Raw genomic sequence first — 11,359 nt, forward strand, 5'->3', positions numbered from 1 at the left:
AAACTTGAGACACAACAAGGGCTATGGCAGGATGTTACCCGGGCCAAGTACTTGAAGAGAGATTCTGTTGCCTCGGTTCGATGCAGATTTGGTGACTCGCCGAGCTGGAAAGCCATTATGAAAGTTAAAGAACACTATTTCACTGGGAGGGGGGTGAATCTGAAAGCTGGCAACCTGGCTAGGCTATGGATTGACAATATTGAGGGAAACCCCCCTTTGTGAAACAAGTTTCCAGAGCTGTATGATGTTTGTAACAACCAAGAGATTACTGTGGCCAAAGTCAAGGGCGAGGGGACCCCAGATCTCTTTAGAAGACGATTACATCCTCGGCTTGCAAAACAATGGGAAGAAGTGAAAAATATGGTGAATTCCTGGGTAATTTATGATGAACCAGACCAGGTTGTGTGGAACCTTGGAAAAAACAAGCACTTTACAACCAAATCTATGTATAATCATCTGGAAAGCCGCCTCGCTGGGTGTGATTATAGGTGGATTTGGAAAGCTAAGCTACCTCTCAAGATCCAAATTTTCCTTTGGCAATTGTTTCAAGATGCGGTGTTGACACGAGATGTCATGAAAAGATGCAAATGGGCTGGTAACCCGAAGTGTTCCTTCTGTCAGAGCAAGGAAACTTCTCAACACCTCTTCTTCACCTGTCCAGTTGCAAGGGTGGTTTGGAGAATGGTTGGCTGTGTGTTTGGCACAGATTTGTGCCCTGATAACCTATGGCAATATTTCTCTTGGTGCTATACCTTTTTACCTGATGGTGCTAGATTCTATACCGTCGGCTTGGCTGCGATTTGCTGGGCCATGTGGATCTGTCGTAACAGGGCCACTTTCGAATGCAAAAAATTGAGAACTCCTTTTGATGTGGTTTTCTCTGCATGTGGTTACATGAACTATTGGGCAGGTATGATGGAGGGAGCTGATCATGAGGCGATGGAGCGCGGCGCTAAGATGCTCAAGACCAATACAGCTGCCATGATGAGGATTTGCGCGGCCCCAGCTGGAACAACAATGGACTGAGGATGCAGCCGTTGACTCTGCCTTCACCTGCTTTCCCCCCTGTTACTGTTATTTTCCTAGCACTTGTTTCATTTGGTACTTTTGCCCCTGCGTGGGTTTTGCCTGATGCTCAAATGTGAGCCGTTCCCCTTAAATGTGGAGACTACCTCCGGATTTCTCGCTTTTGCTCTGGTTAGGATAGGTGGTTTTAGATGGCACCGGGTTTTCGCCCCATGGTGAGCTGCTCGATGACGAGTGCTTGCAGTGGGTTTCCCAGTGGTGTCTTGAATTCGCTTTCCCCTTTCCAGTTTCCTTAAGACCTGGACTCTGTACTTCCGTTATGTCATAGTAATGGAAAGGGGTAATGCCCGGTTCAAAGAAAAAAGAAAAGCTCTCCTAAGGCCTCCTCGTGGCTGCCGTAAAGGTACATTTGGTTTTTCTTGGAAAATGATTCAGATATATAATAAGAGTTCATCATAAGCAGTGGCGAAATTGAAAGAAAATGAAGGGGGGCTCAAAGGTGAAGAAAAAGCCGCTAGCTCTCCGTCTTTTTTACTTCAAATAAGGTTAAAATTTGATACGAGGCTGAGTTGAATACTAGTATTTTTTTTCAATTTTCGGAGGGGGTGGGGGCTCGAGCCTATCGAAGCACCCCCTCCCCCATAAATTTGCCAATGATAATAAGTGCAGTTACATCAAGGTTTCTAGACCATCGGACAGCCACTGGCGCTGCCAGGACAAGCGGTCGACGCTCCATTGTCGCTGCTTCCCCACCGAAGCCGGCTTCACCTTGTCAATAACGGCCAGATAGTCTCCGTGCACGTGCCCCTGAAGACTAGCGCCATAGAGCCACAGTCTTCGTCGGTGAACCCTTGATTTATCCTTGAATAAATCTGAAGCAGAATCTAACCATTGCGCATGCACAATGAAAAACTCTGAAGAAGCATCGTGCCGCTATTGGATATACTCTTGATGATCTTAAGGGCATTAGTCCCACTCTATGTCAGCACAAAATTAATTTGGAGCATGATGCTAAACCAGTTGTTGATTACCAACGACTGTTAAATCCTAAGATGAAAAAAGTGATAAGAAATGAAATACTAAAGCTTCTGGTTTACAACATAATTAAAACACAAGCCAACAAGGATAAAATTCAAAGGAGGATGCGCAGTACCCGGTTTACAACATATCTATAGAGATACTAAGCTCCCATGATTTGAAGCGTTGTGGTGCTTTGGGGGTTGTGGGGTCGCTAAGGGCCCCACATGTAAGGTTATTTGTTACTTATTTAATTTTATTTCCTATTCTCTTTTTTCACATTCTTATTCATGAGAAAAAATGTGAGTATTAAAAACATTTTAAATTTTTTAACTATTTGTTCAGATTCATTATTATTTATTAAATTTGTGGATATTTTTAAGTTCACGGTCATTTTTAATGTTTGTGAACATTTTAAATTTGAAACCTTATTTATTTTGTGAATATCTTTTGAAATTCGAGAATTTTTTTCTAAAATCAATGATTTTTAAATTTGCAACATTTTTAAATCCTTGAAAATCTTTTAATTAAATTAACACTTGCAAATAAAAAAAAGATAACCAATTATTATGGAGCTGGCAGTAGGACGAGCCGAAAAAGAAGCTAAGCAACCGAAAGCTTCATGGGGCGGCCCATATGCAAGTGTTATAGCACCAATTTCACGGTTTCTGGCATGGTATAGGAGCTCCCAAGAGGTCCAAACAACACCAACGACTGATATCAAGGTCGAAACATGTAAATACATCACAATCACAATCACACATCAAACAACTCCACTCTCCTCTCGGAACAAATATTATCTCCGGAGGCTACCTAACATGAGATATACAAACGAGAAAAAACACCACCGAAACATAACTAAAACACAAGCCAACAAGGATAAAATTCAAACAAAAAAACCGATCACAATAATCTGCGTGTGAAGAATGGCGCTGCGAAGCGCGTGTTAGTCTCTAGTATAGATCATGATGTTGACATGGACTATATCTTCAACCATATGGACTACACTATTAAGATTGACCATGAGATAGATATGGAGATGGCGTGGTGTGATGACACACTCGTAAGCAATGAATCTGGATCATCGCCATTCGTGACACGGGGTCCAGCTGAAATTACTGTGCATGTGAAGGAGGAGACGCATCTAGTTGAGCTGGTCACCCATACACAGACTTGCGGCTAGTGGGCAAGAACTTGATCGGTGACATTATCATATATGCTTGCAATTTATAGGTAATATTACGACCTTGTGGTGTGATTATGGGACATGCTACTTATAGATAATATGACGACCTTCTGAGTGTTCTATATATAGTATGACAACCTTCTGAATGTTCTATATACAGTATATTATGGGACATGTATTATGGGAATGCATATTGACATAATAAAAGTCGGTAAATAAGACCATGTGTGTTTGTATGGCTTCAAAATGAAGTGTTTGATTATATATTAAACTACTGTTCTAATCATGTTTCTCATTTTATTATGGTATATTAAATATCTAATTTTAACTTTCTGTTTTCAATATGCAAGTGGACATGAATTGCTACTCTTGTATGTGCCCTAGTCAACTACATTTCTCTTGTACAAACAATTATAAACATAAACATGTCAGTTGGAATTACAAAATGCACAGGAGCTCTTATGACTCGGGTAAACAGTAAAATCTGAACAAATTGTGCATCGCCCCCGGGCGACACGGGGGAACCCTAGCGCCGCCGCCGCCAGATCCTCCTTGCCCCCTCCCTCGCTTCACCACCGTTGGAGGGGCCGCTGGCGAAGTCCGCGCGTGCCCCAGGGAAGGTGGCGGCGGGGCGTTTCCCCTCTCCGCGGCGTTGCGCGCGCATGCGCTGCCTGCATTGCCTCGGGCGCGGGCGAGATGCAGGGCCGCGGGAGTGGCTTCAGCGCGGGGAGAGGCCGGATCTAGCTTCTTCGCCCCCGTTGGCCGCCCTTGATGGGGCCCGGTGGCTTCGTTCCGGTGGCCAGCGAGGGCTGGATCTCGGGGCGGCGGCCCCGGACAGCGGAGAATGTGTTGGCGGCTGTGGACTCGTGACAGGCGACGCGGCGGCCGCCGTGGTGGACGATCCGTGCACAAGACGCTTGATGGAGGCCATTGGAACAGATCTGGGTGAAGACCTGCTCGCGGCTGCAGCTGAGGCCGGCGATGGCGGCACTATTCGGTGCCGTTCCCTTGTTGAAGGCATCGCTGTTGAGAAGTTCTAGGCCACTATCTGCTACCTCCGGGGGTACCCTAGATCAGTAGATCGGATGACGGCGGCATTATTGTGTCGTTTCCCTCTTGTGGCGTCATTCTTGGAGGTGTACACGGGCTCAAGGGACCAGTGGATGGAATAATTGGTGGAGCGGTGTTCCATCCTGCACATTAATGGTGGCGTTTCTCAACGGCGTGGTGCACTGGAGACCCGGCGCCCGATGTGTGGCGAGAGACTCGCGCAGGAGGGTGACGTTATCAGCCGTCGTGGGGGCGTTGATGGCAGAGAGGCCGGGCAAGGTGGTGCAGCAGTACATCACTGAAGATGAATTGGTGGCAGTTGGCTGCGGCTGTTAGCAGCAAGCCATGTCTATGTGTGTGTGTGCGCATGTGTGGCGTGGTGGTGTGAATTAGCTAGCTAGGTGAGTGCATGACCGGTAGGATAGACTTCTGGATAGGTTGTTGGCTGGATCTGATTTAGCAGCCTGCATGCAAGGAGTCAGTTGGTTGGTGGGCTAGCCATGCACGGTAGTTAGCAGCCACAGGTGAAGCTGGCCGCGTCGTGCGCATGGAAAACTTGGGCGTTGCGCTGCTGGGGACTACAAAAGGCCTGGCCTTGAGTGTGTGTTGTACCGGGGGAGCTGTGTTGTAAGTCATGTAGCCGGGAGACTGAGTACGTGCTCAGGGAAGAAATAATACGCCGTTCGCGCGGCGGGGCGGAGTTCGTGCTCCGGGCAAAAACCTCTGTCCATCTCCCTTTCTCATTGGTTCGAGCCACGGCGTCACATAGAGAGCGAGGGCGAGGGCAGCGCGGCAACAACAATTGGTATTAGAGCCACAAGGTTCGAGGGGCGGCCATGGTGCGCGGCGGATATGAAGGTCTTGGCAACGGCACACGGCGAGCGCGTGGCGTCGGCAACGCGTGGTGAGTCCACGGCGGGGTGGCGTGATGCCGTGCGCGCGGCGAGCGCGTGGCGTCGGCAACGCGCGGCGAGTCCGCAACGATGTGGCGTGATGCCGTGCGCGCTACGAGCAGCGGCGGTCATGGAGACGAGGAGGTCGCAGAGGTCCTGCGTGGTGGCGCAGAGGCCGCGGCAGCTCGGGGCGACGACTGTGGAGGTGTTGTGCTGCGGTTGACGGTGCAGCGGTGCAAGGCAATAAGCGCGGCGGCGAGTCGGACGCGACCGGTGCATGTTATGGGTGCGCACTGGACGCGTCGGACGCGTCGGGACCACGGGAGTGGACCGCGTCGAGGCGCTGGACCTGGTTGCGCAGATCGCGTATGTGCGCGGCGGGAGCGCGGGCCGGGAGCGCGGGGACATCGGGAATGCGCGCGAAGGGCACGGCGGCACGGTGGCGTGACGAAGGCAGCGGAGAACTGACCGCGTCAGGGCGCTGGACTCGGGCCGTGGCGACTGCGTGCGTGCGCGTCATGTACACGAGTCTGGGAGCGCGGGACGTGGGGTGCTGCGCGGCGGAGGCCTCAGCGGCGCGGTGCGACAGCCATGGCGCGACGTCGACGACGAGCCTGGCATGTGCAAGGTCATGGCTTGGGGCGTGAATGTTAGCGGCAAGCCATGTCTATGTGTGTGTGTGTGTGCGCATGTGTGACGTGGTGGTGTGAGTTAGCTAGCTAGGCGAGTGCATGACCGGTAGGATAGATTTCTGGATAGGTTGTTGGTTGGATCTAATTTAGCAGCCTACATGCAAGGAGTCAGTTGGTTGGTGGGCTAGCCATGCACGGTAGTTAGCAGCCACAGGTGAAGCTGGCCGCGTCGTGCGCATGGAAAACTTGGGCGTTGCGCTGCTGGGGACTACAAAAGGCCTGGCCTCGAGTGTGTGTTGTACCGGGGGAGCTGTGTTGTAAGCCATGTAGCCGGGAGACTGAGTACGTGCTCAGGGAAGAAATAATACGCCGTTCGCGCGGCGGGGCGGAGTTCGTGCTCCAGGCAAAAACCTCTGTCCATCTCCCTTTCTCATTGGTTCGAGCCACGGCGTCACATAGAGAGCGAGGGCGAGGGCAGCGCGGCAACAACAGCGGCGGCCTCATACTCGGCAGGCGTCCTGGTTGAGGAGTGCGTCGGATTGGTAGGTGCCCCATACCCGGCAGACGTCCTGGTTGGGACCTCAGGTCTTAGATGTTTAGGTTTGACTGTGATGTCTATTTGGTATTAGGCCCAGACTATCAGCACCCCTTCATCATTTGGATAGGAGTAGCGACAGTTGTTGCTTGTGGCTTTAGTCTTACTGTTGTATGACTTTGTAAGGTGTTGTGAGAATAATTAATAAAGTGACCGTATGCATCGCCCAGATGCAGAGGCCGGGGGTCCTCCTCCTTTTCTAAAAAAACAAATTGCGCACATGTCTATTCAGGATGAAAATTGCTCTACAAACAGTTCTCAGCATCTCATCGCATGATTGTCAGTGCCTTAGGTGGTGACTTATTGTTTATAGCTATGCACTGTCACTGACAAGGTGCACCTTTCAGTGTACTTGAAATTCAGAATGTGAGATTGTGTCCTCCAATGAGCACCCAACATAATCAGATAACTCTTCTCTTCAATTTAAAGTAGAATACAACATGAGCTCCTGATTAGTAGTACATAATAGCATGGTTTAAGCTAGAAACCACGGGTAAAAGAGAGCATTGGATTGAAATATTATCAAGTCGACCCAGCGCAGGATATCTGCGCTAAGGCGTCAACTAATCCATCTATTCATTCCTTGTTCAAGTGATCCAGGTAAGCATGATCATACCTGTGATTTTAACAGATTTTGTTATGCAAAAGTTTAATAGACAAAAACACATTTGAGAAGGAAACTTTTTGTTAATTCTACACAAGCTGTTCTAGTGTGACATTTTTCAGTTTCTGCTGGTAATGCACATTGCATTTTATTCAGTTTTGTATTTGCATGGTGGCAATCTATAGTTCAGATATACTGTACTATGTCCAAAAAGAAGGTTTATAAATCAATTCATATTTTTCTAAAGTATGAGTTGCTGATAAGAATTTTCTTTTTTGCTGAGATAATTCATATTAAAATGAAAAAAAACATAGTTAATGTTAATAAGGTAGGTATCATACTTGTAGTTTTGTATTAATAGCTCAAGAGAACAATTACCCCATACGCAGGGAAGGGTCACAATCAGGATGAAAATACTCCTGTTGATTAGCTTGATTAGCATGGCCACTAGACCCACTTGGTCCAACATCCTGGCAAAACATCTGTAGAACACTATCCGCACTAGTTTCTTGTATCTGGTACAAAAAGGGATAAATGTTGAAACATGCATAGCTGATCACACTTCCTTTGAAGATATGTAACCGAACTCACCCGTTAATTTACCGTTCCATAAAAAACTGTCATGGAATTTTAACAACAATACAAATACCTTCTTTTGTCAAGAATTCTATGATTCTTGTGCATTTCCATCGAACAAACAAAAATATACATAATGAAAAAAATTGTTGGAAGGGCAGGACATTTCTAATCACACCATGTCTCGTATTTTTAGTTGCACGGCCTTTCTTTAATTAGTTTTTTGAACGGTCACCGGGGGCAGTGGATCCCTCCCTACCTGAATATTCTTTACTAGTTAGAAGAAAGAAACTAGATGATTGGCTGGACTAACCAAATCAATACGACATCAGCTAATGCTAATTTTCCCTTCATATATATGTTTTCTTTCTACCAGTGAGGCTTCCACATACAGTACTATGTATGGAAATCCTAATAAGCATGCAGATCCAAATGAGGATTAACCAAAAGAGTATGGGTATAAATGGCACAATCAGGCTAGCTAAACCAATGCTGGAAATAAAATAGAATGATGAAAGACCATGACGGAAAAGATGAGGTTTATCACTCATATTAGTGCATTGTACCTTTTTTCGTAAGTCTTTATTAACATCTTGCAGTTGTTGTTCCTGCACAAATTAGCAATTGGTAATTCTAGGGCCTAGATGCTGAAAGATACATATAGACCAAAACCTGAAGGCTGAACAATAAAGTCACATGTGTAACCTTGCGCTTGAGCTCAAAGAGCTGATCAAGTGACTGCTGGCTCTGTACAAGTGTACACAGAAATAGCTGGTCAGCATTACATTTTACATGTTAAATAAATCTGATCTCAAACATTTTTATATGTTACAGCATGCTTCTGAACCACTGCTTGAGAAGTACATATATGGAAATGTGCTCACCAATTAATTAACTTGATTATGACGATGTATGTACCTTTGTCGCCCTGATATGTTTGAGAGAGATCTCAATTTGGTTCTCCAGTTGCTCAAGTTCCTTCATGTTAAGTGGGCCCAAGTCCTCGCCAAGAAGATTTCTGCACAAGATCAGTAATTTTAGGCACTTTGTGGTGTTGGTGCTGCATCTCACAGCTCCTCACTGATCACTCCAAGCTCTATCCAATTCCTAAACTCTCTCTATGCATGCATGCTAACTCCATGTCACCTATGATGCACCCTGGCAGACTTATAGGCACTGACTCAACTCTAAACTGCATGACAAGATTAAATATCTAACACCTAAGCAAAGATCCATATGATATTTCCAACATTTTCTTTACAGTTGGCTTGGGACTACATACCTCTGAGTTGTCTGTAGGAACTCAACTCTTGTCTTTAGCTTTAAATACTCCTGGTAGTTGCTCTAGTTTGAATAAGAGAATTAACAGTCTACTGATTAATCGAGTGAAATCATTACTATAATGCACAACAACATTATGCACAAACCATAGTTATGTACGTTTGTTTACAAGGTACTACCAAATTAATCTTACTAGAATACATGACATAATGTATTTACATCACACTGAAACTAGAGGATAAGTCCTCTCCAGTGTTAATTAGTTATTGTCATATCTGATGTTGTGGCATATTATGTCTTATTTTAAGAAAGAGAGATTAAATCTATCCAGTGCATATGTTGAAAAGGTTACTAGTTCGGTCTCCGGAGTTGCAGTTGCCTCGGAGTTGAAGTTACAGCTGCGGTACCGTTCTAGAGTCTTGTACATGCTGTTGAACAAAAAGAAAAATGGATTATATAGACAAAGTTTTGAAAGAAGAGAAATCATGAAATATGCCTTAACCTAATAAACGTAAGAAACTATTTGTATAGACTGAGGGATTTCATTACGTTGTAGTGTGACACGACCAAACGAATAGGACATTTTTAGATCGTTTAATTTCTAAGCCACCATGTCACTTAAACAATTGTATGCAACTGTAGATCCCCTTTGGATTGAAGGGCTTTGTAAGAATTTGTAGGATTTTAATCCATAGGAATTTCCCTATAGAGGTCCTTTAGATCGAAGTAATGAAACCCCTAACAACATTCATGTTTCATTCCCCTATCTAACATTTTAAAATTTTAAATTTTCATTCTTCATGCATGCCCCTTTCTAACATTTTAAAATTAATATTTAAAAAGACTTGAAGTATCCAAAGGGCCATCCACATCTGCAAACCCCATGCCTTGGTTTCAGAAATCCTACATTAGCCAATTGCTGCTTTTTTTTCTTACGGTACAGTGTTCCAGAGAGGCCTAGGTCTAGAAGTGTGCAACCTAATTAATATCCAGCTAACTGCCTCTTTTTCCTTAGATGAAGAATCAGTATTTAGGATCACCGAGTTAGAAATAGAGCCCTCATTCCAAACATGCCCACACTGTAGAGATTGCAACATATCTTTCATTAACGAATAGATGGCCGATTTTCTGAAAATTTAAAGACATGGAACAATTTTAATTGAGAAAATTAGGACATTATATTGGCACATCACATTGTGGGTACGCAAGAAATGCATGGCAGCTATAGCATAGCGTGACCTCTAATGCGGAATTTGTTTTGTAAGTACATGCTATTCTAGAAATAAAGAAAAAGGCCAGTAAGTTTGTGTAGCCTTGTGTACTACTCCCTCCTTTCACAAATACCCCTATGAGATGTTTTGAAAACTTCAACATGGACTAAATACGGACCGAAACGAGTGAACATACACACTAAAATGCGTCTATATACATCCGATTCGGGAAAGAGTTGGAACATCTTATAACAACAGTGAACAGAGGGAGTAGCTAGGACATAAAAGAGAAAACTATTCACATTTGCAAGGTGGAAGAGAAAAACATGTTCAGATCTGTCATGCCATCTAGCCATTCAAAAAAAGAAAAGACTTGCATACGCTTGTGACGTGATTTCACGTGCCCAGTGCAACCGAAAGAAAAAGTAGAAGCACCCAGGGTACTACGGGGCTTAATACTCTCTTCGTCCCATAATATAAGAACGTCTTTGACTAGTACTTCTTGTAAGTTCCAGTGCGCATTCGACGTGTTTGCTAGTACTTTGCTTAACTCGACTGTACTGGACGGGTACGCTGGGCTACACATTTCATTTCACCTGCCGTCTGTCAAACTCAAATGCAAAGCTCTATAGGACCAGCCGGCGGAGGATCCGCTCCCATGCATGCCAAGGAGAAGAACGTAGGAGAGGATAACCCCTGACGAGCGCATCGATGCATCTCATTTTCTCGGATTACTTTTCGTTTCCGTCCATATCTCTCCCCTGGCCGCTGCGGCCGCGTGCGCGTACGGCGCCCGGCCAGACAAGACGTAGAGAGGGGGAGGCCTCGATGGAAGAAAGTATTTTTATTTTATTTTTTGCGAGGGGAAGAAAGTAGAATTGGATCCGTGGGGGGGAGGGAACCAACGGGTGGTTCCAATGGAACAGTAGGAATAGTAGTGCAATCTAGCTAGCTAGCTAGCGAAAACGAAGCATGCATGTCACACGAGATCCAGCAACACACACCGGAGATGCTAGTTAGCAAAAAACGGAGGCCTCCAAAATTTCTCAAAAAAAAAAGCATCAAGGAAAGGGGAAACAGCCAGCCAACAAATGACAGGGAAACAAATCTTTCGCCAAAATTCTCAACAAAAACAACAACAAAAGCCCCTCTGCGAAACGATAAGAAAAAGAGGAGGAATTGATTGATTTCTAGAGTATCCAGGATGATAACCACAAGAATTTCTACACATGTGGACACCCTCTGGGTACAAGTAATGATAACACTAACATTATAATGGGTTTATTTT

General features: G+C 45.3%; 1 protein-coding gene across 2 annotated transcripts in view; it reads right to left on the minus strand.

Moving 5' to 3' along the window:
* Positions 1–6,748: 6,748 nt before the first annotated feature.
* LOC119332241 (MADS-box transcription factor 5-like) overlaps positions 6,749–11,359 on the minus strand; it is a 6,897-nt gene continuing 2,286 nt past the window's right edge. The window contains exons 2-8 of one of the 2 annotated variants that reach the window (XM_037605427.1): positions 9,213–9,288; positions 8,862–8,923; positions 8,498–8,597; positions 8,285–8,326; positions 8,146–8,187; positions 7,382–7,518; positions 6,749–7,015 (exon numbers count right to left, since the gene is read on the minus strand). In XM_037605427.1, coding sequence (XP_037461324.1) covers positions 6,976–7,015; positions 7,382–7,518; positions 8,146–8,187; positions 8,285–8,326; positions 8,498–8,597; positions 8,862–8,923; positions 9,213–9,288 — 499 coding nt within the window. In that variant the 3' untranslated portion in view covers positions 6,749–6,975. Of the gene's footprint in view, positions 7,016–7,344; positions 7,519–8,145; positions 8,188–8,284; positions 8,327–8,497; positions 8,598–8,861; positions 8,924–9,212; positions 9,289–11,359 lie in introns of both variants that reach the window. The other variant, XM_037605428.1, reaches the window with a different exon arrangement.

This window comes from Triticum dicoccoides, chromosome 7A (assembly GCF_002162155.2).
Source record: "Triticum dicoccoides isolate Atlit2015 ecotype Zavitan chromosome 7A, WEW_v2.0, whole genome shotgun sequence".
NCBI lineage: Eukaryota > Viridiplantae > Streptophyta > Magnoliopsida > Poales > Poaceae > Triticum > Triticum dicoccoides.